General features: G+C 50.7%; 1 protein-coding gene across 2 annotated transcripts in view; it reads right to left on the minus strand.

The window, feature by feature from the left end:
* Positions 1 to 2,691: 2,691 nt before the first annotated feature.
* The window catches only part of traf3ip3 (TRAF3 interacting protein 3), a 154,861-nt gene continuing 131,043 nt past the window's right edge, over positions 2,692 to 26,509 (minus strand). Inside the window, exons 12-16 of one of the 2 annotated variants that reach the window (XM_072479882.1) lie at positions 11,910 to 11,972; positions 9,734 to 9,793; positions 9,540 to 9,652; positions 7,896 to 8,009; positions 2,692 to 4,425 (exon numbers count right to left, since the gene is read on the minus strand). In XM_072479882.1, the coding sequence (XP_072335983.1) occupies positions 4,330 to 4,425; positions 7,896 to 8,009; positions 9,540 to 9,652; positions 9,734 to 9,793; positions 11,910 to 11,972 (446 nt within the window). In that variant the 3' untranslated portion in view covers positions 2,692 to 4,329. Of the gene's footprint in view, positions 4,426 to 7,855; positions 8,010 to 9,539; positions 9,653 to 9,733; positions 9,794 to 11,909; positions 11,973 to 26,509 lie in introns of both variants that reach the window. The other variant, XM_072479883.1, reaches the window with a different exon arrangement.

Consider the following 26,509-nt stretch of genomic DNA (forward strand, 5'->3'; position numbering starts at 1 on the left):
TTTTGCCCCGCTGTGCATTATCGAACATAAAGGCTACCGACCGTTGGTCAGTGAGGAGAGTGAATCTCCTGCCGGCCAGGTAATGCCTCCAAAGTCGCACAGCTTCCACTATGGCTTGGGCTTCCCTTTCCACTGAGGAGTGGCGGATTTCTGAGGCGTGGAGGGTTCGGGAGAAAAAGGCCACGGGTCTGCCCGCTTGGTTGAGGGTGGCCGCCAGAGCTACATCGGATGCGTCGCTCTCAACTTGGAAGGGGAGGGATTCGTCGATTGTGTGCATCGTGGCCTTTGCGATATCAGCTTTGATGCGGCTGAAGGCCTGGCGGGCCTCTGTCGACAGGGGGAAGGTAGTGGACTGGATTAACGGGCGGGCCTTGTCTGTGTATTGGGGAACCCACTGGGCGTAGTACGAGAAGAAGACCAGGCAGCGTTTCAGGGCTTTGGAGCAGTGGGGGAGGGGAAATTCCATAAGGGGGCGCATGCGTTCAGGGTCGAGACCTATAACTCCATTGCGCACTACGTATCCCAGGATGGCCATACGGTTAGTGCTAAAAATGCATTTTTCCTCGTTATAGGTGTGGTTCAGGGCGTTAGCGGTCTGGAGGAATTTGCGGAGGTTGGTGTCGTGGACCTGCTGGTCATGGCCGCAGGTGGTTACATTGTCGAAGTATGGGAACGTGGCCCGCAAACCGTGCTGGTCAACCATTCGGTCCATCTCCCGTTGGAAGACCGAGACTAAGTTTGTGACGCCAAATGGGACCCTTAAAAAATTGTAGAGCCGCCCGTCTGCCTCGAAGGCCGTGTACTTGCGGTCACTCGGGCGGATGGGGAGCTGGTGGTATGCGGACTTGAGGTCCACGGTAGAAAAGACTTTGTACTGTGCAATCCGATTGACCATGTCGGATATGCGGGGGAGAGGGTACGCATCTTGCTGCGTGTGCCTATTGATGGTCTGACTATAGTCTACGACCACCCTCTGCTTCCCCCCGGTCTTCACAGCTACCACCTGGGCTCTCCAGGAACTATTGCTGGCCTGGATTATGCCTTCCTTCAGCAGCCGCTGGACTTCAGACCGGATAAACGTTCGACCCTGGACGCTGTATCGTCTGCTCCTAGTGGCGACGGGCTTGCAATCCGGGGTGAGGTTCGCAAACAAGGAAGGTGGTTCAACCTTGAGGGTCGCGAGGCTGCAGATAGTGAGTGGGGGTATTGGGTCGCCAAATTGGAACGTTAGGCTCTGGAGGTTACATTGGAAATCTAACCCTAGGAGAGTGGGCGCGCAGAGGTGGGGAAGGACATAAAGCTGATAATTCTTAAACTCACTCCCTTGCACCGTTAGGTTCGCGATGCAGAACCCTTTGATCTCTACGGAATGGGATCCCGCTGCCAGGAAAATCTTTTGGGTGCTTGGACAAATGGAAAGAAAACAACGTCTTACCGTATCCGGATGGATAAAACTTTCCGTGCTCCCAGAGTCGATCAGGCAGGGCGTCTCGTACCCGTTGACCAGCACCGTTGTTGTTGCCGTTTGGAGCGTTCGGGGCCGCGATTTGTCCAAGGTCACCGAAGCCAGTCGTGGTTGTTGCATCGGGACGTTTTCTTCAGACCCCGTGGAGCCGTCTATGCTGGGGTCCTTGGCTATCAGCCAAGATGGCGGCGTCCATGGATCGCGCGTGGTCGGGGGCGGACAAAATGGCCGCCCCCATGGATCACACGTGGCCGGGTGGTCAGAAGATGGCGGCGCCCATCCTCCCCGCGTGGTGTCCGGGACCCAAAATGGCGGCGCCCGCGGGCCGCACATGGATCGTTAGGGGGGGTTGAGTCGGCTGTCCCCGTTCTCCCCCGGAGATAGCGACGACCCCCCGGGACTGGCACACCGCTGAGTAGTGCCCCTTTTTGCTGCAGCTTTTACAGATGGCTGAACGGGCCGGGCAGCGCTGCCGGGGGTGTTTCGCCTGCCCGCAAAAATAGCAGCGGGGCCCACCCGGATGGTCTGGTGCTCTGGCCGCGCAGGCTTGCGGGGGGGTGGGGGGTGCCGGGGGGTCGGTCACAACTGGGGTCCACGGAGCCCAAGGGGCTGCCGCGCGGTCAGGGCCGTAGGCGCGGGACTTTTGTGAGGCCACGTCGAGGGAGGCTGCAAGGGCCCGTGCCTCTGTGAGTCCTAACGAGTCTCTCTCCAGCAGTCTCTGGCGAATTTGAGAAGAAGTCATCCCTGCCACAAAAGTATCCCTGATTAGGAGCTCTATATGCTCGTTTGCGCTCACCAACCCGGCAGTTGCAGTTCCTCCCCAATATCAACAGCGCGCTGTAGAACTCGTCCAGCGATTCTCCGGGGATTTGCCGTCTCAGCGCGAGTTGGTGGCGTGCGTAGACCTGGTTTGGGCCGAATGTAGACCCCTTTCAGCATGGTGAGCGCCGTCGGGAAATCCTCCGCATCTTCGATGAGCGTGTAGATCTCCGGGCTCACCCTGGAATGCAGGACCTGCATGAATTCTGGTCTTCCGTGGTCCGGCCGGGGACCGTTCGAAGGTAACCTTCGAAGCATGCTAGCCAGTGTTTAAACACGGCCGCCGAGTTTGCTTCATGGGGGCTGATTCGCAGACACTCCGGGGCGATCCGGAGCTCCATAGTCTTTTTAAGTCTGCTTAATAAATTGTAGCACAACAATTACTCACGAGTCGAGAAGTGATGAAGTCAATCGAGGCTTTATTAAGCAAGACTTGTTCCCCAGCAGCTCAGTTACAGAATGTGGCTGCTGGGAGAACCCGGGCTCTTATACTCCGTCTTGCTGGGCGGAACCAGCAGACGGCAGATCCAACCAGGACCCAGTGTCTGTCTACCAATAGCCTCTCGACTTCACAGGTACCGTACTACCCCTAATACATACCACCACATTCACAAATCTGAGATCTGGTGATGACAGACGGCTGCTTTAGTGTCTGGAAGCCAGTGACCAGTGGCGTACCACAGGGATCTGTGCTGGGCCCCCTATTATTCTTCATTTATATAAATGACATAGATGACCATGTGGGGGGTAGGATCAGTAAGTTTGCAGAAGACACAAAGATTGGCCGGGTGGTTAACAGTGAGGTTGAGTGTCTTGGGTTACAGGAAGATACAGACGGGATGGTCAAATGGGCAGAAACATGGCAGATGAAATTAAACCTGAAAAGTGTGAGGTGTTACACTTTGGAAGGAGTAATTTAACACGGAAATATTCAATGAATGGCACCACACTGGGAAGTTCCGAGGAACAACGTGACCTTGGTGTGTTTGTCCACAGATCTCTGAAGGCAAAAGGGCAGGTTAATAGGGTGGTGAAAAAGACATTTGGGATACTTGCCTTTATCAATCAGGGCATCGATTACAAAAGCAGGAAGGTCATGTTGGAGTTGTATAGAACATTGGTGAGGCCACAGCTGGAGTACTGTGCGCAATTCTGATCCCCACACGATAGGAAAGATGTGACTGCACTGGAGGGGGTGCAGAGGAGATTCACCAGGATGTTGCCTGGGAACATTTAAGTTACGAAGAGAGGTTGGATAGGCTTGGGTTGTTTTCACTGGAGCAGAGAAGACTGAGGGGAGACCTGATCAAGGTGTAGAAGATTGAGGGGCATGGACAGGGTGGATAGGGAGCAGCTGTTCACCTTAGTTGAAGGGTCAGTTATGAGGAGGTTCAAGGTGAGGTGTGGGAGGTTTGGGGGGATTTGAGGAAAAACGTTTTTACCCAGAGGGTGGTGATGATCTGGAATGCGCGGCCTGGGAGGGTGCTAGAGGCGGGTTGACTCACACCCTTTAAAAAGTGCTTGGGTGAGCACTCGACACGTCATAACATTCAAGGCTATGGGCCAAGTGCTGGCAAATGGGATTGGATGGGCAGGGCCTTTCATACAGGGCCTGCACTGTAAATTCTATGAACTTAGCAGTTTTTTCTATTCTATGAGCTATGGTGCAGATTTGATGGGCTGAAGGGCCTCTTCTGCACTATAGTATTCTGTGAAAATATCTCTTATGCAATTTGCCTTTGCCAGCTGAAGAACTGGTGACCCGATGGACTACCGTTTGCGAACTGAAATATGTCACATAGGTCAGCAGTCTGAATTCAACACTTGATAAGTTACTGATCTCAATCAGGTTGGCAAGAGCAAACAGCAAGTCTGTGTTCCATGAGCGAATGCAGCTGTATAATTCTTATGTTTTAACATTCATCATGTCCAGTACATTATTTTTGAAAATCTTGAAAGATAAAGGTTTTATTTTGAGGAACATTTGGTGTTCAAAGGCTAAAGCAAGTTTATACTGATAACAAAATGTGCTCCATGCCAACTTCTTAGAAAGGGATATTGTCCACATTTACCCAAAGCACAGCAAACCCTGTGATTGCTGCCCCCAGGAGGAGTAAGGCCACACATCGACAGCATCGCCGCTAGAAGAGACAAAAATATTCAGACAATAAATTACGGGATAAAAATCACCCAAAAAACACACCTGCATATCCGTGCACTGCCAACTCTGCTTCTCACTGATCCCTCATTGGAAATGTACATTAATCAGTTGTAATCAACTATTCATAAATTTAATGAATTAAATGAGCTGGTTTTGTAATTTCTTAAATCTGTAAATATGATGAACGTAGATCATTAATTTCTGCTCTGAAATATTCTTCATGAGTTTGGAAAAATTCTTGATATTCTACATTTTGCCTGCACCTGAGTTACATTGTGCAAAATAACATATTGGGAACTTCAACGTGATGCTGCGCAGCATTTTACAGTTCAGGGCTATGGGATACCCAGTTGTTGGCTGAATTCTAGGTGAACGATAGAATCACTGTTCAACATGAATGGCAAGTTCCACCATGATATAGTCTAGAATAAAGCATGACATAGTCAAATCAAAACAATGCCATTCAGAACATTATCCTGCTCCATATCCATGTGTTAACTTTGAGAATAACAAAATCATTCTCAAAGTCTGTTGGAATCGATCTGCCCCATTTGATACTCAATTTTAACTCACTCAAAACCAATTTAAAGAATTGAAATTGGGGCCTTTGTGAAGTAAATGGCAAAGGGGAAGTCCAAAGAGTCCCTGAGGAAGATGTTTATTTAGTATGACAGCAGTGTTCACACAGGTACACATCTCAGGGTCCTCACTCCTTCCTGTTGCTGCCACAGCAGCCAACCTATTTTAACCCTAATGCTGGTTAACTGATATCCCAATCAGCACTCGGGAACAATCATCCCAACTGGATGAGTCCCATGCAGGGTTATAACACCCTGGGCAGGATTCTCCGGCCGCGTCTGCCCGTCGACCGGAGAATCCCGCCCGAGGTCAGTGGACTTCTCCATTGTCCGCCTCTCGCCTGTGGCATTCTTGCGGAGGGCGGGGCGGAAAAATCCAGCTTCTGCAGAAAGTCATGTTCTGATATCATGTTTAACACAGCATCGTTTTGCCAGTGCTCTGCTAACATGCTTGCTGTTCGGCATATTATCCCAGCTTTCCCATCTCCCTTCCCACTGCACTTTCCCTCACTAGCTGCTGCACAGGAGAGAGTCTGGGATTTTTCACCCTCTTTAGTTTTGGGTTACAAATACCGTTTCTCACTTTCCTCTTTCTTCTAAGCAGCTTTATTATCATGTACCGTCCACCATCAGCTGATGAATCAGTTCTCCTCCATGTTGAACATCACTTGGATGAAGCTCTGAAGGTGGCAAGGGCACAGAATATACTCTGGGTAGGGACTTCAATGCCCATTGGTGGCTGGGTAGTACCACAGACCAAGCTCGCCAGGTGCTAAACGACATAGCTGCTGGTCTGGGGCTGCGAAAGGTGGTGAGGGAAAAACATAGTTGACCTCAACCTCACCAATCTGCCGGCTACAGATGCATCTGTCCATGACAGTATCAGTAAAAGTGACCACCACACAGTCCTGGTGGAGACAAAGTCCTATCTTCACATTGAGGATACCCTCCATCGTGTTGTGTGGCACTGGCCCCGTGCTAAATGGGGTGGACTTCAAACAGATCTAGCAACTCCAGACTGGGCATCCACGAGGTGCTGTGGGCCATCAGCAGCAGCAGAATTGTATTCAACCCCAATCTGCAACCTCATGGTCCGACATCCTCCATCCCATGGACCAGGCCTGCTGATGCTGCCAATCCAGGGCCCACACCCTGTAGTGTGGCAGGTGGAAGCACGGAGGGGGAGTGCAGGTGCCAGGGAAGTAGTAGTGGGTGCAGGGAGGCTGCACAGGGAGGGGGTAATATGATAGGGGGGGGCAGTGGATGTGGGGAGTGGGTCGGAACAGTCGGGCCGCCGGTGGCCAGGCCCCATAGTCGGTGAACCTGGTGGTGATTCGATTGTCCCGTGCGTGGTGGCCTAGGCGCACATGTTGTGCGGTCTCCAATGGCTGCCGGGGCCCCATGGCCTGCCCATCCTGGCCCTCCTCTACACCCTCCTCATTGACGAGGCATGGCGTTCTTCCCCCTCCTCCAGCTCGTCACCCCTCTGCTGCGCGATGTTGTGGAGGACGCAGCAGACTGCCATGATGTGAGAGACTCTCCTAGAGCTACAACCAGATTACTGAAGGAGGCAAGAGAGGAAATTGCTGAGGCCTTGACAGAATCTTTGGATCCTCACTGTCTTCAGGTGATGTCTCGGAGGACTGGAGAAACCCAACATTGTTCCGTTGTTTAAGAAGGGTAGCAAGGATAATCCAGGGAACTACAGGCCGGTGAGCCTAACGTCAGTGGTAGGGGAATTACTGGAGAGAATTATTTGAGACAGGATCTGCTCCTATTTGGAAGAAGTGGGCGTATTAGTGAGAGGCCGGGTGGAGGTAGCCGGGTGACTTGCGATTGGCCCAGCATCCAGCGGGGAGCCCACATTGAGAGTCTCACCTGATTCACCCGCTGTGCCCAGCTCCAGGCCGGGTGCACTAGGGTTGCTGAATCGTACCCTGTATCTTCAGGTTATTTTTATTTTTAAGTTAATGGTGCTAAATCAATTCAACCAAACATTGACAAATAATGATTCAGTTTTGATGGGTGAATATGTGAATAAAATGGTTATTGCTGATAAATACAAAATAATCATCAAACAAGTCCAAATGAGCGATCATTTGAAACTGAATGTTGTTTAGTGAATTCATGAAAAGGGAGCTTATGGGCGGGGTTCTCTGAACCTCTGCGCCGAAATCGCACTCGGCGCGGGGGCGGAGAATGGGGCCTCAGACCCGCGATCGGGTCCGACGCCTTCCCGCGATTCTCCGCGGACAGGAGAATTGCCGCCAGTCACGCGCACGAGGTCGTTGCGGCGCCGGTAAGAGGCCCTTGAAAGAGGCCTCCGCGGCGATTCTCCGCGACAATTGGCCGAGTTCCCGCCGGCGTGGTTCACTCATGGTTCCACGCGGCGGGCACTCGGAGTGGTGGCTGCGGACGCAGTCTGAGGCCACCATGGTGGGGAGCAGGGGGCGGGGGGATCTGTCACCGGGGGGGCCTCCTGGACTGCCAGGCTTGCGATCAGGGGCCATCGATTGGCAGGCACGCGCAATCTGGGGTGGGGGCTATATTGTGGGGGCTACCCTCCGCCATGCTGCGCGGGGCCCCGTATCGGCAGCCAGAACTGCATGGACTACTCCGGAACCCTGCTAGCCCCCTTCAAAATGAGGAATCACTCTGGACTTTCCAGAAAAAAGTCCAGAGTTATTCGCACCCATTTTCCCGCAGGCGTGGGGACATAGTCCCATTATCAGAGAATCCCGCCCTTTGTGTTTGACTTCGGGCGTTGAATTAAACACCAAGTAATTTACTGCTGCTTACTGTTAAACTCTGGTATTTGTGGCCATGTCTCACCTGCCTTGTGACTGGAGATGAGATGATTTCAGAACCTCACCTGGGCGGGTTTCTTCTGAAACCTCTTTGACTGATCCCGAGGAAGCTGCAACTTCTCCAGCCAGGCTTGATGCTCACTTTGCACGTGTGTGAGTTCTGAGTGTAGTTCGCTGCACTATTGTGTTAATGGGAAAGGACAGATTGCTCAGGTGAGGAATAAAAAAGCTTATAAACAGAATCAAGAGGTAACAATCTTAACTAATGTTTCCCAACACAAACAAAATCTCCAGAAGCAGATGGGGAGTTCCGCCTCATAAAACGAGCATGGTTAAGATTCTATACCAATTTGATTATATACAGGGAATCCATCAATACCCAACAGTGCAGAAGGAGGCCAGTCCGGGGGTGGGTTGGGGGGGGGGGGGTGGGGGGTTTACACTGATGGCACCATTGTTGCCATGAGCCAGGGAGTGTCCGGATGTCTCCCGGAACTGGCTGGGAGACTGTTGGGATTTTCCTGGCAGTTTCCCTCATAGTGGCAAAATATTGATTGATTGATTGATTTGATTTATTGTCACATGTACCGAAGTACAGTGAAAAGTATTTTTCTGTGGCCAAGGGAACTTACACAGTACGTACATAGTAGACAAAAAAAAGAAAAAGTCACAGAGTAAATTGACAAATGGTAATCAACAAACAGTGATTGGTTACAGTGCGGAACAAGGAGCCAAACAAAGCAAATACATGAGCAAGAGCAGCATAGGGCGTCGTGAATAGTGTTCTTACAGGGAACAGATCAGTCCGAGGGGGAGTCGTTGAGGAATCTTGTAGTTGTGGGGAAGAAGCTGTTCCTGTGTCTGGATGTGTGGGTCTTCAAACTTCTGTACCTTCTGCCTGATGGAAGGGTCTGGAAGTGGGCAAAGCTTGGGTGGGAGGGGTCTCTGATAATGTTGTCTGCCTTCCTGAGGCAGCGGGAGGTGTATACAGAATCAAAGTGAGGGTGGCAAGCCTGTGTGATGCTTTGGGCTGAATTCACCACACTGCAGTTTCTTGCGATCTCGGGCCGAGCAGTTGCCATACCGGGCTGTGATGCAGCCGGATAGGATGCTCTCTACGGCACATCTGTAGAGGTTTGTGAGAGTCGATGTAGACATATCCGTGGTAGCGGGAAGTGGCTCTTAATTGGATCATTAAATGACCAATAAATGATTCAATTGGCCATCTGGGGGCCAATAAGATTCCCACCACTGGCAATATGTCATTGTGACAATCAAACATCAGAAACTCCCCCTCCCCCCCTCACCTTCCCTCGCCATATTTCCAATCCTGACCTCACAGCCGAACTCCAAAGGACCAAGAAAGTTTAATCCGATTGTTACAAAATTGGTCAGCCAGACTTCTAGGATCCAAGCGCTGTGAGGAGTGAATTATACTTCCCTTATTTCAGTATTAGATAGAAATGAAATATTTTTGATTATTAATCTAAAATCCTGATGCCTGATATAATCGTACTGTGTTATTTAAATAAAAAAAGCAAGTCTCAGCAATGATGCATTTTAAAAACAAACTTTTAGAAAGAAGTATATTAAATTAATACTCTGCTATCCGTGAGTTTTGAATTTTTTTTTTGCCCATTGGGAGCTGTGTGCATATTTCGATTTAATGCTGAAAGTGGGTTGGCTGGACCCAATGATCATTTTCTCACCTCCTTCTCCTTGCCATGAAGCAGGGCTGACTGTCTTTCCAATTGGTCGTGCAGCTCACTGATCTGCTGCTGAAGTGCCTGATGACGGTGCTCACTCCTGGCACTAAACAAATCTAAAATGAAGCAAACCCAAGCTAGACATTGACAATCAAATATTGAATTAATCTGGAATTACTGTGATCTTTTTTACTAACCATTCTGTTGCATCACTTTCTTTTGTGCAGTTGTCTGGATGGTTTGCTTCTCGACCATTTCTGCAATTTGAAGGATAATTGAAAAAATATGGAATAGAATTACTGTTAGGCACATATTTACTATCGCTTCTCAGCTGAATTTCATAGCTACTCAAATCCAAGTCTACCTCAACGCACAAAGAACTATTATTAATTTATTCCATTTTACTTTTGCAGCTCTGCAGCAGTGGTCAAGTGGTGCCACTGAGTCGGAGATATCTCTTATAAAGTCGGAAGGTGCATACAAGGTGCAGCAAGAAACTTAGATTGTACCTCTCCCCAGCTGCTCAGTGGCGGAAAATTCAGTTCCAGGAAACTCCAGGTCATTCCAGGAGGCTGAGGAACTCTATCGCAACTACCCTCTTCCTAAGAAGTTTTGTGATGGCCTAGATCATTCTTTTGACCCCACAGCAATGTCCCCCTGTTGCCCAAAATCATACCCCTGCCTTTAGGATAGCTGCTTCCTGCGGGGTTAGGGCGGAGGTCTGACAAGACTCATGACGTTGAAGCCTGGGAGTTTAAGTCTCCTGGACCATTTCTGTGGGTGGCCAGAGAGATCCTTTTTACCTCAGCCCCCATCTGGATAATTCATGCCAGGGGTTAAAACTGGACTTATGCCTGCTGAGGTTTGGTATTCTAATGGATTTGCCTTAATTTGAAATTGGAAACAATCTTTGTTAGTTCAAACTTTAAGATGTATGTTTCCATCAGAGCATGATATTGAGAAACATTTTTTTTGGTTTATAGTGATAATTTAAGAATAGGAAATTCTCTATAAATTCACACATAGAGGCAAACCTCCCCATGGAGGGCGGACCATCATTTATCACGGACTAACATCCTGAATAACATCTAAACTAGGAATTATTCTCAAAGTGAGTTGGTCTGTCCTGGCTAATCAGGTAATGGATCAGTGATATGAGAAATTATTTAGCTGGGATCCAAATTTGGTGCAAAACACAACAAAGCAGTCAACATTCTCATTCCAATCCAAACAAATTAATCAGATTAATTCCGACAATCTAACTAAAAGAGAGAGTACACTACAGTGCAAGGTGGGCTGTATTTGTCAATTCAAGTCATATAGACATAACTTTTATTGTAATAGAAATCTAAAGTAAGTAAAGTCACAATAGTCCCAGATGACCAGAGGCTGCTTTCGCCTTTGAGGGGGAGAGCTGACCGGTGGTGATTTTACCTGAGGATCACCACACCTCAGGCGAGGGGCAAGGTTGAGAAGGCGAGCCCTTCATGAATAACCTCAGCTTGGACAGGAATTGAACCTGCGCTGATGGCCTTACTCTGCAGTCTAGTCCACTGAGCTAAACCGACCCCAATACAAATCGGCAATGACACCAACACTGCTCATGGAAATCCTGTGGAGAGTAACTCACCTCCTGACTCTCCAAAGCCTGTCCATCATCTACAAGGCACAAGTCAGGAGTGTGACTCACTGCCTGGATGAGTGCAGGCCCAAACACACTCCAGTATCTCATCACCATTGCCATCCAAGCAGCCTGCTTGGTTGGCACCCCATCTGCCACCAACACACAATGGTAGCGGTGTGTACATATAAAAGTGACCTGCAAAAACTTGCCAAACCTCCTTTGACAGCACCTTCCAAACTTGCAACCTTTACCAACTAGAAGGCAGCAAACACATGGGAACAACACCAACTAGAAGTTCCCCTCCAATCCATACACCATCCTGTCTTGGAACTCTGCTGTTCCTTCATTATGGCTGGGTCAAAAATCTAAAACTCTGTCCATGTTTACTTCCCCATCTATCCCGGCCGATCCCCAGAACCTAACCTGCAAATCCCTGGACACTAAGGGCAATTTATCATGGAGAGTCCACCTACCCTGAACATCTTTGGACTGTGGGAGGAAACCGGAGCATCCGGAGGAAACCCACGGGGATAACGTGCAGACTCCGCACAGACACCCAAGCTGGGAATAGAACCCAGGTCCCTGGTGCTGTGAGGCAGCAGTGCTAACCACTGTGCCACCATGCCACCAATCATTGGAGGGAACTCACTACAATCTTCCCAATGGCAATTCGGAACGTATAATAAATGCCGGCCTTGCCAACAATGCTGATATCTGATAACAGAATAACAAACAAACTGCACACTTACCCTGTAGACGACTGATTGTAGATGCCAGCATCTCTTTCTGCTCTTCCATTTTTTGTAGTTTTGCTGGGGGAAAGAATCGATAATCATTCCCTCACTCATAATATAGCTGTAGTTTGTGAAAGTTTCAACTCTTTCCAAGGTCAGGTTGTACATAAACCAGCAGAAATACATGTCCCTGTGCTATCTGACTGCATGGTTTAACCTTCAGTTTCAGGAGCCTGTACAGTGTATATAGTGTGTATAGTATATAGGGTATATAGTGTATCATGTACAGCCTATATAGTGTGTATAGTATATAGGGTATATAGTGTATCATGTACAGCCTATATAGTGTGTATAGTATATAGGGTATATAGTGTATCATGTACAGCCTATATAGTGTGTATAGTATATAGGGTATATAATGTATCGTGTATAGTGCTGCGGCAGCAAATATTAAACCCGACACAATTCTCTCAATATTCACCTTTGCTTCATTCCAGATACCAGAGCGTCTTCCTTGTTTGCAGCGGGTTCAATATTAACTCAGTGTTCAGCTGGTACCTGTACTTTTTACTGGAGACTGAGCTACTTTCAGCCCCCAAAATGACCACGCTCCTTTGGCACATCTCCTGCAGGAGAATCTTGAACTCCTCGGCATCAATGGTGCCCCTGAATCTGAACTGTGCCACTCTGCACAATTAGGCAATTTTTCTGGCACTTTCAAAGTCTCTTCTTTTTGGAGAATTACATTCATTTAAGAGTTACTTCCTCACTGTGCTGTTGGATCTCTGAGCCGCTGACTTTCTCAGCTAGGTTTGGTACAGACAGCTCTCAGCTTTTCCTTTTGTCTATTCAAATTAGGAAACGACATAAATGATAGAATCCATTACAGCTTGTTTACTGACCTCCTGGCTGAACAAAGCCTGGACTGCGAGGCAGCACACCAATTTCCCTGTCTAGGCTCAGAATGGCTTCTTAGTCAAAGTACGAGAGAGAGTTCAATGTCTAAAAAGTCTAGTATTGCATACATAAGAACATAAGAACTAGGAGCAGGAGTAGGCCATCTGGCCCCTCGAGCCTGCTCCACCATTCAATGAGACCATGGCTGATCTTTTGTGGACTCAGCTCCACTTTCCGGCCCGAACACCATAACCCTTAATCCCTTTATTCTTCAAAAAACTATCTATCTTTATCTTAAAAACATTTAATGAAGGAGCCTCTACTGCTTCACTGGGCAAGGAATTCCATAGATTCACAACCCTTGGGTGAAGAAGTTCCTCCTAAACTCAGTCCTAAATCTACTTCCCCTTATTTTGAGGCTATGCCCCCTAGAACATACAGTGCATAAGGAGGCCATTCGGCCCATCGAGTCTGCACCGACCCACTTAAGCCCTCACTTCCACCCTATCCCCATAACCCAGTAACTCCACCTGACCTTTTTGGACACTAAGGGCAATTTAGCATGGCCAATCCACCTAACCTGCACGTCTTTGGACTGTGGGAGGAAACCGGAGCACTCGGAGGAAACCCACGCAGACACGGGGAGAATGTGCAGACTCCGCACAGACAGTGACCCAGCGGGAAATCGAACCTGGGACCCTAGCGCTGTGAAGCCACAGTGCTAACCACTGTGCCACCGTGCTGCCCTCATCAGCTGCTTTTCAAATCCACAGGGGCAACATTGCAGTATAAGTGCCGGGATTTGCTCCATGCCTCTGTGATGCTCTACCCCTCTCAGCTGGGAGTCACGCGGGTGTGATTTGATGCATGTGTGATTTGATATTTACAAGCGGGACCCAGGCGCCATTGAGGCAGAGCAAGGAGATAAGCAAACCTTTGTAACTTTTTGGGTTTGCTGGGTGGGTGTATGCCTGGACCACGGGGAGTAGCAGGGAATGACTTGGTGGCAGGTGTGTGGAGTTGGGGTGTACCTCTCAGGATCAGGGTGCTCTGTCTGAAACCCCCATTTGCTGCTATACAATCATTTATACACACCCCCTAGCTACAACATACCGGCTCCACACGTCCCAAAACACATACTTGTTAGGTGAATTGGGCTGAGGTGAGGAGACGTTTCTTCACCCAGAGAGTGATGAATCTGTGGAATTCGCTGCCACAGAAAGTAGTTGAGGCACAAATGTGTAATTTCATTAAAGAATTAGATATAGCTCTTGGGGCTAAAGGGATCAAGGGATATGGGGGAAGGCGGGATCAGGGTATTGAACTTGATGAGCAGCCATGATCATAATGAATGGCTGAGCAGGCTCGAAGGGCCGAATGGCCTCCTGCTTCTATTTTCTATGTTTCTATGTATGTTTCTAAATAGAGGTAGGCAGGTAGTGCAGGAATCCCCCCCCCATGTCCATCCCTTTTTCTAACAGATATACCGTTTGGATACTTTAGCGGAAAATGACTGTGTCGGGAAAGCAGTGGCAGCCAACTTCATGTCATCAGGGTGGGTCTGCTACACAAGAGGGGAAGACCCCCCCACCCCCACCCCCCGCTGAACGTGGTGGCAATGCATTACCAATGGCTTTAAAAGTGCACAGAGATAGTAATCTCTGGATTACTCCTGGTGAAATGTGCTAGTGAGTACAGAAATAGGAGGTTAGTCCCGATGAATGTGTAGCTGGAGAAATGGTGCAGGAGGGCGGGCTTTAGATTTCTGGACATTGGGATCATTTTTGGGGATGGTGGGACCTGTACAAGGCGGGCGGTTTGCACCCGAACCGAAATAGGACCAGTGTCCTTACCAGGAAGTTTGCTAGTGCCATTGAGGAGGGTTTAAACTAACTTGGCAGGGGCCTTAAGAGAAGGTTCAGCAGGAAGAGATTTACAGTCAAAAGTAGAAGAGATATCAAGTGAGTCAGGAAGGCACAGGGGACGTGATTCTCTGATCCTGAGGCTAAGTGCGTTTCTCGACAGTGTCAACATCCCCTCAGGAGCAGTGATTCTGTCCCCTACAGGGGGCCAGCACGGCACTGGAGCGACCCATGCTGCTCCAGCTGCCGATCCGGCGTCAAATGGGCGCCGCGGGTCTGCACATGCGCAGTGGGACCGGCACGATTGCACACAAGCGCGATGGCTCCCTTCTCCACGCAGGCCCCGTCGCAACATGGCGTAGGGCTAGAGGGACCGGCACGGAACAAAATGGCTCATAGCCTGAGAGGCCCGCCTGCCGATCGGTCGGCGCCGATCACGGGCCAGGCCACAGCGGAGGCCCCCCTCGGGGTCGGACTCCCCTGCCCCCCCACCAGGCCTCCCCCGGATGCATGCACGCCGAGGTCCCGCTGGGTAAGTGCGCCGGCGGGACTCGGATTTTTTGCTGGGCCCCTCGGCCCATCTCGGGCGGAGAATCACCGGCGGGGGCCGTGTGGACCGGCCCCCGGCCGGCACCGCGCTGACCGCGCCAGCGCCAATGGTACCGATTCTCCGCTCTCCAGAGAATCGGTAGACAGGCGTCGGGGCGTCATCGCGCGTTTCGCGCCCGTTCCGTGATTCTCCGCTCTCCGGGCTGAGAGAATCCCGCCCAGGATGTCTAGACCAGTTGAGTCATAATGGAGTTGGCTAGATTGGATGGCATTTATTTTAATGCAAGAGGTCTGATGAACAAGGAACTGAGATCAAACCCCACATCAATCTCCCCATCAAACCCCCCATCAAACCCCCCATCAAACCCCACATCAAACCCCCATCAAACCCCCCATCAAACCCCCCATCAAACCCCCCATCAAGCCCCCCATCAAACCCCCCATCAAACCCCCCATCAAACCCCACATCAATCTCCCCATCAAACCCCCCATCAAACCCCCCATCAAACCCCACATCAATCTCCCCATCAAAACCCACCATCAAACCCCCCATCAAATCCCCCATCAAACCCCCCATCAAACCCCCATCAAACCCCCCATCAAACCCCCCTTCAAACCCCCCATCAAACCCCCCATTTAAAAAGCGCAGGAGATTTAAAAAGAGCAGGAACTGCGAGTCGAAGCGGAGATTTTAAAAGATGGCGGCCTAGTTTCGGGAGCCGTTCGGAGGAGGAGGAGCAGTCTCTGTCAGGGAGAGAACCTGAGAACATCTAAGACACTCAGAAGGTAAGAAGGTAAGTAAGTGATTTTTACACATTTTTACTTTTATACCTTTTTCAAATGTGTGTGTCGGGGGGGAAACTGAAGTGACATCACAGAAAAGCTGTGACCTGAGTGGTTGGTTGGGAATCTACACTAAATTTAAAAAATCAAGCATTGGTAACTAATTAAACATAATTACTTAATTATAATTTAGAGGGGTATCTAAGCCAGAGATCGGAAAGTGCTAGGAAACAGATAGTTAACAGTAACTTGAAAAAAAAAAAATATATAAAAATTTTTTAAAAACTTTTAATTTTAATTAATTGACGCAATGTCAGTTAGAGGGGTGCAGTGCTCTGACTCTGAGATGTGGCAGGTCCGGGAGGCTTCCAGCGTCCCGGTTGGCTTCATCTGCAGAAAGTGCACCCAACTGGAGCTCCTCACAGACCGCATGGTTCGGTTGGAGCAGCAATTGGATGCACTTAGGCGCATGCAGGTGGCGGAAAGCGTCATAGATAGCAGTTATATAAATGTGGTCACACCCAAGGTGCAGGCAGAGAAATGGGTGACCACCAGAAAGGGCAGGCAGTCAGTGCAGGAATCCCCTGTGGTTGTCCCCCTCTCGAACAGGTATACCCCTTTGGATACTGTCGGGGGGATAGCCTATCAGGGGAAAACAGCAGCAGCCAGAGCAGTGGCACCACGGCTGGCTCTGATGTTCAGAAGGGAGGGTCAAAGCGCAGAAGAGCAATAGTAATAGGGGACCCTATAGTCAGGGGCACAGATAGGCGCTTCTGTGGACGTGAAAGAGACTCCAGGATGGTATGTTGCTTCCCTGGTGCCAGGGTCCAGGATGTCTCCGAACGGGTAGAGGGCATCCTGAAGGGGGAGGGCAAACAGGCAGAGGTCGTTGTACATATTGGTACTAACGACATAGGCAGGAAGAGGCATGAGGCCCTGCAGCAGGAGTTCAGGGAGCTAGGCAGAAAGTTAAAAGACAGGACCTCTAGGGTTGTAATCTCGGGATTACTCCCTGTGCCACGTGCCAGTGAGGCTAGAAATAGGAAGATAGAGCAGCTAAATACGTGGCTAAACAGCTGGTGTAGGAGGGAGGGTTTCCGTTATCTGGACCACTGGGAGCTCTTCCGGGGCAGGTGTGACCTATATAAGAAGGACGGGTTGCATCTAAACTGGAGAGGCATAAATATCCTGGCCGCGAGGTTTGCTAGTGTCACACGGGAGGGTTTAAACTAGTATGGCAGGGGGGTGGGCACGGGAGCAATAGGTCAGAAGGTAAGAGCATTGAGGGAGAACTAGGGAATAGGGACAGTGGGGCTCTGAGGCAGAGCAGACAGGGAGAAGTTGCTGAACACAGCGGGTCTGGTGGCCTGAAGTGCATATGTTTTAATGCAAGAAGTATTACGGGTAAGGCAGATGAACTTAGAGCTTGGATTAGTACTTGGAACTATGATGTTGTTGCCATTACAGAGACCTGGTTGAGGGAAGGGCAGGATTGGCAGCTAAACGTTCCAGGATTTAGATGTTTCAGGCGGGATAGAGGGGGATGTAAAAGGGGTGGCGGAGTTGCGCTACTGGTTCGGGAGAATATCACAGCTGTACTGCGGGAGGACACCTCAGAGGGCAGTGAGGCTATATGGGTAGAGATCAGGAATAAGAAGGGTGCAGTCACAATGTTGGGGGTTTACTACAGGCCTCCCAACAGCCAGCGGGAGATAGAGGAGCAGATAGGTAGACAGATTTTGGAAAAGAGTAAAAACAACAGGGTTGTGGTGATGGGAGACTTCAACTTCCCCAATATTGACTGGGACTCACTTAGTGCCAGGGGCTTAGACGGGGCGGAGTTTGTAAGGAGCATCCAGGAGGGCTTCTTAAAACAATATGTAGACAGTCCAACTAGGGAAGGGGCGGTACTGGACCTGATATTGGGGAATGAGCCCGGCCAGGTGGTAGATGTTTCAGTAGGGGAGCATTTCGGGAACAGTGACCACAATTCAGTAAGTTTGAAAGTGCTGGTGGACAAGGATAAGAGTGGTCTTAGGATGAATGTGCTAAATTGGGAGAAGGCTAATTATAACAATATTAGGCGGGAACTGAAGAACATAGATTGGGGGCGGATGTTTGAGGGCAAATCAACATCTGACATGTGGGAGGCTTTCAAATGGCAGTTGAAAGGAATTCAGGACCGGCATGTTCCTGTGAGGACGAAGGATAAATACGGCAATTTTCGGGAACCTTGGATAACGAGAGATATTGTAGGCCTCGTCAAAACGAAAAAGGAGGCATTTGTCAGGGCTAAAAGGCTGGGAACAGACGAAGCCTGTGTGGAATATAATGAAAGCAGGAAGGAACTTAAGCAAGGAGTCAGGAGGGCTAGAAGGGGTCACGAAAAGTCATTGGCAAATAGGGTTAAGGAAAATCCCAAGGCTTTTTACACGTACATAAAAAGCAAGAGGGTAGCCAGGGAAAGGGTTGGCCCACTGAAGGATAGGCAAGGGAATCTATGTGTGGAGCCAGATGAAATGGGCAAGGTACTAAATGAATACTTTGCATCAGTATTCACCAAAGAGAAGAAATTGGTAGATGTTGAGTCTGGAGAAGGGTGTGTAGATAGCCTGGGTCACATTGAGATCCAAAAAGACGAGGTGTTGGGTGTCTTAAAAAATATTAAGGTAGATAAGTCCCCAGGGCCTGATGGGATCTACCCCAGAATACTGAAGGAGGCTGGAGAGGAAATTGCTAAGGCCTTGACAGAAATCTTTGGATCCTCACTGTCTTCAGGTGATGTCCCGGAGGACTGGAGAATAGCCAATGTTGTTCCTCTGTTTAAGAAGGGTAGCAAGGATAATCCACGGAACTACAGGCCGGTGAGCCTTACTTCAGTGGTAGGGAAATTACTGGAGAGAATTCTTCGAGACAGGATCTACTCCCATTTGGAAGCAAATGGACGTATTAGTGAGAGGCAGCATGGTTTTGTGAAGAGGAGGTCATGTCTCGCTAACATGATAGAGTTTTTCGAGGAGGCCACTAAGATGATTGATGCAGGTAGGGCAGTGGATGTTGTCTATATGGACTTCAGTAAGGCCTTTGACAAGGTCCCTCATGGTAGACTAGTACAAAAGGTGAAGTCACACGGGATCAGGGGTGAGCTGGCAAGGTGGATACAGAACTGGCTAGGTCATAGAAGGCAGAGAGTAGTAATGGAGGGATGCTTTCTAATTGGAGGGCTGTGACCAGTGGTGTTCCACAGGGATCAGTGCTGGGACCTTTGCTGTTTGTAGTATATATAAATGATTTGGAGGAAAATGTAACTGGTCTGATTAGTAAGTTTGCAGACGACACAAAGGTTGGTGGAATTGCGGCTAGCGATGAGGACTGTCAGAGGATACAGCAGGATTTAGATTGTCTGGAGACTTGGGCGGAGAGATGGCAGATGGAGTTTAATCCGGACAAATGTGAGGTAATGCATTTTGGAAGGTCTAATGCAGGTAGGGAATATACAGTGAATGGTAGAACCCTCAAGAGTATTGAAAGTCAAAGAGATCTAGGAGTAAAGGTCCACAGGTCACTGAAAGGGGCAACACAGGTGGAGAAGGTAGTCAAGAAGGCATACGGCATGCTTGCCTTCATTGGCTGGGGCATTGAGTACAGAATTGGCAAGTCATGTTGCAGCTGTATAGAACCTTAGTTAGGCCACACTTGGAGTATACTGTTCAATTCTGGTCGTCACACTACCAGAAGGATGTGGAGGCTTTAGAGAGGGTGCAGAAAAGATTTACCAGAATGTTGCCTGGTATGGAAGGCATTAGCTATGAGGAGCGGTTGAATAAACTCGGTTTGTTCTCACTGGAACGAAGGAGGTTGAGGGGCGACCTGATAGAGGTCTACAAAATTATGAGGGGCATAGACAGAGTGGATAGTCAGAGCCTTTTCCCCGGGGTAGAGGGGTCAATTACTAGGGGGCATAGGTTTAAGGTGCGAGGGGCAAGGTTTAGAGTAGATGTACGAGGCAAGTTTTTTACACAGAGGGTAGTGAGTGCCTGGAACTCGCTACCGGAGGAGGTGGTGGAAGCAGGGACGATAGTGACATTTAAGGGGCATCTTGACAAATACATGAATAGGATGGGAATAGAGGGATACGGACCCAGGAAGTGTAGAAGGTCGTAGTTTAGTCGGGCAGCATGGTCGGCCCGGGCTTGGAGGGCCGAAGGGCCTGTTCCTGTGCTGTACATTTCTTTGTTCTTTTGTTCAAACCCACCATCAAACCCACATGGGCTGAATGGGAGAGTTCCACCCAATGATACAACATGAAGAGAAATTGTTTCACTGAAAGTGATCAGAGTCCGACCCAAAACCTAGGGCGGGATTCTCTGATCCTGAGGCGAAGTGTTGACACCATCATAAACGCTGTCACGTTTTACGACGGCGTCAACAGGCCTCCAGGAGCAGCGATCCTGAGCCCTACAGGGGGACAGTACGGCACTGGAGCGACCCACGCTGCTCCAGCTGCCGATACTGGCGTCAAATGGGCGACGCGGGTCTGTGCATGCGTGCTGCGACCGGCGCAAATGCGCGGTATCTCCCCTCTCCGCGCCGGCCCCGACGCAACATGGCGTAGGGCTACACGGGCAAAAAGAGGCACCCACCACGAGAGGCTGGCCCGCAGATCAGTAGGCCCCTATCGTGGGCCAGGCCACGATGGAGGCCCCCCTGAGAATCGGACTCCTCCCTCCCACCAAGCCGCCCCCCGCAGGTTGGGTGCCGAGGTCCCGCCAGGTAAGACCAGATGTGAACAGCGCTGGCGGGACTCGGGCTTTTTTGGGCGGACACTCAGCCCATCCCGGGCGGAGAATCGCTGGGGTGGCCCCCGACCGACGGCAATGGCGCCGATTCTCCGCTCATCGGACTATCGGCGGATGGCGTTGGGGCGTCGTCGCACGATTCGCGCCCGGCCCGGCGATTCTCCAGCCCGCGTGAGCTGAGAGAATCCTGCACCAATGCTTTATCTGAAAGATTGTCTACGATTCTGGTTGCCGTGTCAACCCATTTTAATAGAAAGAGCAGAAGGCAAATTTTCAGGTCAGTATTCATGACGCTGTGTCCAATAATGTAAGGTCCAGTTGGGCGTGATTCTCCGTCCCGCTGCACCCATTTCTGGTCCGGCGGCCCCCTATCCCGGCAGCCGCCTATCCCGGCACCCCCACGCTGTCGGGAAACCCGTGGGCGTCAATGCGCTGTCGGCGATGGGGAGGATCCCGCCCAACAGTTTTAAGCAACAATATTTAATACTTGATTTTATAGAATGACATTTGGCTAACATATATTCAGCTGTACATGAGCACTTTAAAAATGCTCATATGTCTAACCAGGGTGGTATTTAAGCAAATGTACATTTACATAACAAAACTGTTCAGAATGCTTTAACTGCAAGTTCCAACTCTCATCAGTGCACAGGATCACACTGCCCACGCTGTTGAAACAGATCAATGAGACTGTGTTTGAAAAGTTACTTTCAAATATAACTTACGTAGTGCATTTGTCACAGTTGCCAACCCCTCATATTTAAAAAACACATTCAAAAATCACACAAAACAGGATGTGAAAGGTTTCAATGTGGTATCAGCTCTCGGACAGCTACATGCTTCCCCAGCAGAACCACAATCAGACCAAAAATAACGAAGAATATTTTTAAAATGCATCAAATTCAGGAAGTCCAGTCTGCAGATTTATTTTTAATGATTACATTTTATATATTTCTTTAAAATTTATTTTGAACACCACACGTCTGCCCTGCAATACCTCGGATTTGAAATTGCACGGTTTCTCTGAAGTCTTCCATTCAACCAGTAACGACTATTTTAGGATTTAGAATCGGTTAGCTTGAAATGTAGTACCTTGCATCACGATATTTTGTGATTTTACCTTTTCAAATTGAGCGTCAGCTTGTCTTAGCTTGTAGGACTTTTAAAGACAAATGTCACGTCTTGAGCTCATCCAGTACTGAGGGGGTGCTGCACTGTCAGAGGGTCAGTACTGAGGGAGTGCTGCACTGTCAGAGGGTCAGTACTGAGGGAGTGCTGACTGTCAGAGGGTCAGTACTGAGGGAGTGTCAGAGGGTCAGTACTGAGGGAGTGCTGCACTGTGAAAGGGTCAGTGCTGAGGGAGTGCTGCACTGGCAGAGGGTCAGTACTGAGTGAGTGCTGCACTGTCAGAGGGTCAGTACTGAGGAAGGGCTGCATTGTCAGAGGGTCAGTACTGAGGGAGTGCCGCACTGTCAGAGGGTCAGCACTGAGAGAGTGCTGTACTGTCAGAGGGTCAGTACTGAGTGAGTGCTGCACTGTCAGAGGGTCAGTACTGAGGAAGTGCTGCACTGTCAGAGGGTCAGTACTGAGGGAGTGCCGCACTGTCAGAGGGTCAGTACTGAGGGAGTGCTGCACTGTCAGAGGGTCAGCACTGAGGGAGTGCTGCACTGTCAGAGGGTCAGTACTGAGGGTGTGCCGCTCTGTCAGAGGTTCAGTACTGAGGGAGTGCTGCACTGTCAGAGGGTCAGTACTGAGAGAGTGCAGCACTGTCAGAGGGTCAGTACTGAGGGAGTGCTGCACTGTCAGAGGGTCAGTACTGAGGGAGTGCTGCCCTGTCAGAGGGTCAGTACTGAGGGAGTGCTGCACTGTCAGAGGGTCAGTACTGAGGGAGTGTTGCACTGTCAGAGGGTCAGTACTGAGGGAGTGCTGCACTGTCAGAGGGTCAGTACTGAGGGAGTGCTGCATTGTCAGAGGGTCAGTACTGGGAGTGCTGCACTGTCAGAGGGTCAGTACTGAGGGAGTGCTGCACTGTCAGAGGGTCAGTACTGAGGGAGAGCCGCACTGTCAGAGGGAATCTGAGGGAGTGCTGCACTTGTCAAAGGGTCAGAACTGAGGGAGTGCTGCACTGTCAGAGGGTCAGTACTGAGGGAGTGCCGCACTGTCAGAGTGTCAGTGCTGAGGGAGTGCTGCACTGTCAGAGGGTCAGTACTGAGGGAGAGCCGCACTGTCAGAGGGAATCTGAGGGAGTGCTGCACTTGTCAAAGGGTCAGTACTGAGGGAGTGCTGCACTGTCAGAGAGTCAGTACTGAGTGAGTGCTGCACTGTCAGAGGGTCAGTACTGAGGGAGAGCCGCACTGTCAGAGGGAATCTGAGGGAGTGCTGCACTTGTCAAAGGGTCAGTACTGAGGGAGTGCTGCACTCTGATGCACTATCAATTACTACAAAGACGAGAGTAGTGAATAATCGAGGCTTTATTGAGCAAAGATGTGTGGCCTCCTGTAGCTGATTCCAGAATGGGAGCAGCTCCGTTGTGTGTACACATTTATACGCCGCCTTCTGGGCGGAGCCAGCAGGCAGGGATTTACCCCTGTACCTCTAATACAGGAGCCTTACCGTACTACCTTTAATATACAGTTAGTGGTGACTACCACATTCACCCCCTGTTAAAATAGAGTCCGGCGGGAGTGGTGGAGAATTTACAAGTTCAGGCAAAATTCACAAGTTCAGGCAAAATTTACAAGTTCAGTCAGTCGGGTGCCTTGACCCTCCGCTGTCATCGCCTCGGTCCCGGTGGTGATGTGGGCGCCGACTTGGTCACCTGTGACTCCGGGAGCGTGTTGTCCTCATCTTCATCGCCCCCGAGTGGAACCAGTGAGCGGGCGGATTCTCCTGGGGTGGGGGCTGTGGTGAGGTGCGCAGGGGGGAGGGTGAGTGTTGCTGGAATGGAGCGGGTCGGGGAGGACATCCTGCCAGCGGGAGACCGGGAGATTTTTAGACCGTAGGGCCAGCAGGACGGCCTTCCAGACCGTCCCATTCTCCCTCTCCACCTGCCCGTTTCCCCAGGGATTGTAGCTGGTCGTCCTGCTTGAGGCGATGCCCTTGCTGAGCAGGAACGGATGCAGCTCATCGCTCATAAAGGAGGATCCCCGGTCGCTGTGGACGTAAGCGGGGAAACCGAACATGGCGAAGATGCTGTTGAGCACTTTAATGACCGTGGCAGAAGTCATATCGGGGCATGGGATGGCGAAGGGAAGTCGGGAGTACGCATCGATCACGTTCAGGAAGTATGTGTTTTGGTCGGTGGTGGGGAGGGGCCCTTTGAAGTCCATGCTGGGGCGCTCAAAGGGGCGGGAGGCCTTCACCAGGTGCGCTCGATCTGGCCGGTAGAAGTGCGGTTTGCACTCCGCGCAGACCTGGCAGTCTCTGGTGATAGCCCTGACCTCCGCAATGGAGTAGGGCAGGTTGCGGGCCTTTATGAAGTGGAAGAACCGGGTGACCCCCGGGTGACAGAGACCATTGTGTAAGGCCCGGAGTCGGTCCACTTGTGCGCTGGCACATGTACCTCGGGATAGGGCATCGGGGGCTCGTTGAGCTTCCCGGGGCGATACAAAATCTCGTAATTATAGGTGGAGAGCTCGATCCTCCACTTCAAGATCTTATCGTTTTTGATCTTGCCCCACTGTGCATTAGTGAACATGAAGGCAACCGTCCGTTGTTCATTGAGGAGAGTGAATCTCCTGCCGGCCAGGTAATGCCTCCAATGCCGCACAGCTTCCACGATTGCTTGGGCCTCCTTTTCGACGGAGGAGTGTCGAATTTCGGAGGCATGGAGGGTGCGGGAAAAGAATGCCACGTGCCTGCCTGCCTGGTTGAGGGTGGCGGCCAGAGCCACGTCCGATGCATCGCTCTCGACCTGAAAGGGGAGGGACTTGACGACCGCATGCATCGTAGCCTTGGCGATGTCCGCCTTGATGCGGTTAAAGGCCTGGCGGGCCTCAGCCGTCAGGGGAAAAACTGTGGAGTGAATGAGTGGGCGGGCCTTGTCTGCATAGTTAACGACCCACTGGGCATAATAGGAGAAAAACCCCAGGCATCGTTTCAGGGCCTTGGGGCAGTGGAGGAGGGGGAGTTCCATGAGGGGGCGCATGTGGTCGGGGTCGGGCCCTAGAACTCCATTTTCTACAAGGTGTTTGGCAGTGTGGAGAAATTTGTGAAGGTTAGCATCGTGGTCCTGCTGATTGTGGCCGCAGATGATGACGTTGTCTAGGTACGGGAAGGTGGCCCGAGTCCGTACCGGTCAACCATTCGGTCCATCTCACGTTGGAAGACTGAGACCCCGTTAGTGATGCCGAAGGGAACCTTAAGGAAGTGATAGAGGCGGCCATCTGCTTTGAACGCAGTATATTGGAGATCCTCCTTGCGGATGGGGAGCTGGTGGTAGGCAGATTTCAGGTCCACTGTGGAAAAGACCCGGTACTGTGCAATCTGATTGACCATATCAGATCTGCGTGGGAGGGGGTACGCATCGAGCTGCATGTACCGATTGATGGTCTGACTGTAGTCAATGACCATCCTGTATTTCTCCCCAGTCTTTACTACTACCACTTGGGCACTCCAGGGGCTGTTGCTGGCCTCAATGATGTCTTCCCGCAGAAGCCGCTGGACCTCCGAGCTGATGAAGGTCCTGTCCTGGGCACTGTACCGTCTGCTCCTGGTGGCAACGGGTTTGCAATCCGGGCTAAGGTTTGCAAACAGGGAGGGTGGATCGACTTTAAGGGTCGTGAGGCCGCATACGGTGAGGGGGGTAGGGGTCCGCCAAATTTTAGAGTTAAGCTTTGGAGGTTGCATTGGAAGTCCAGACCGAGTAACAGGGCAGCGCAGAGGTTGGGGAGGACGTAGAGCCGGAAGTTGCTAAACTCTACGCCCTGGACGGTGAGGGTCGCGATGCAGTACCCCCGGATTTCCACGGAATGGATCCGGAGGCCAGGGAGATTCTCTGGGTAAGGGGATGTACCGCGAGGGAACAGCGCCTTACCGTATCGGGGTGGATGAAGCTTTCCGTGCTCCCGGAGTCAAAAAGGCGGGATGTCTCGTGCCCATCGATTTTCACCGTTGTCGTTGCGGTTGCGAGGTTGTGAGGCCGGGACTGGTCGAGGGTGATCGAGGCGAGCTGTGGCTGATGCTGGGAGGCCCCGGGCTGGTCAGCGGTAGTGGCAGGCAATGAGCAGCCAACCGAGCTTCCCGACAAGCAGGGGTCCTGAGGTGCCGTCCAAAATGGTGGCGAAGATGGCAGCGCCCACAGGGCGCACATGGTCTGCGTGTAAGAAGATGGCGGCGCCCACGGGTCGCACATGGGGGGTGTAGGAACACTAGGCCTAGAAACAGCGGCGAGTTCGCGAGCTGCCTGGTCCCCGCAAGGTCAAGCATACCCCTTTCCAATAAGTGCTGGCGGATGTACGCCGACCCCATGCCTGTAAAAAAAGCATCTCTGATTAAAAGTTCTGTATGCCCGACTGCCGAAACTGCCTGGCAGTCACAGTTCCTCGTCAGGATGTGCAGGGCACGCCAGAAATCATCTAGGGACTCACCGGGGAGTTGCTGTCTCGTGCCAAACGTAATGTCCTTTCAGGAGCTCCATTGCTTCAGAGTAAGTGGGCGCATCCTGGATGAGAGGAAAAATGGCAGGGCTCACCCGTGAATAAAGGACCTGGAGCTTCTGTGCATC

This window comes from Scyliorhinus torazame, chromosome 17 (genome assembly GCF_047496885.1).
Source record: "Scyliorhinus torazame isolate Kashiwa2021f chromosome 17, sScyTor2.1, whole genome shotgun sequence".
NCBI classification, from domain to species: Eukaryota; Metazoa; Chordata; class Chondrichthyes; order Carcharhiniformes; family Scyliorhinidae; genus Scyliorhinus; species Scyliorhinus torazame.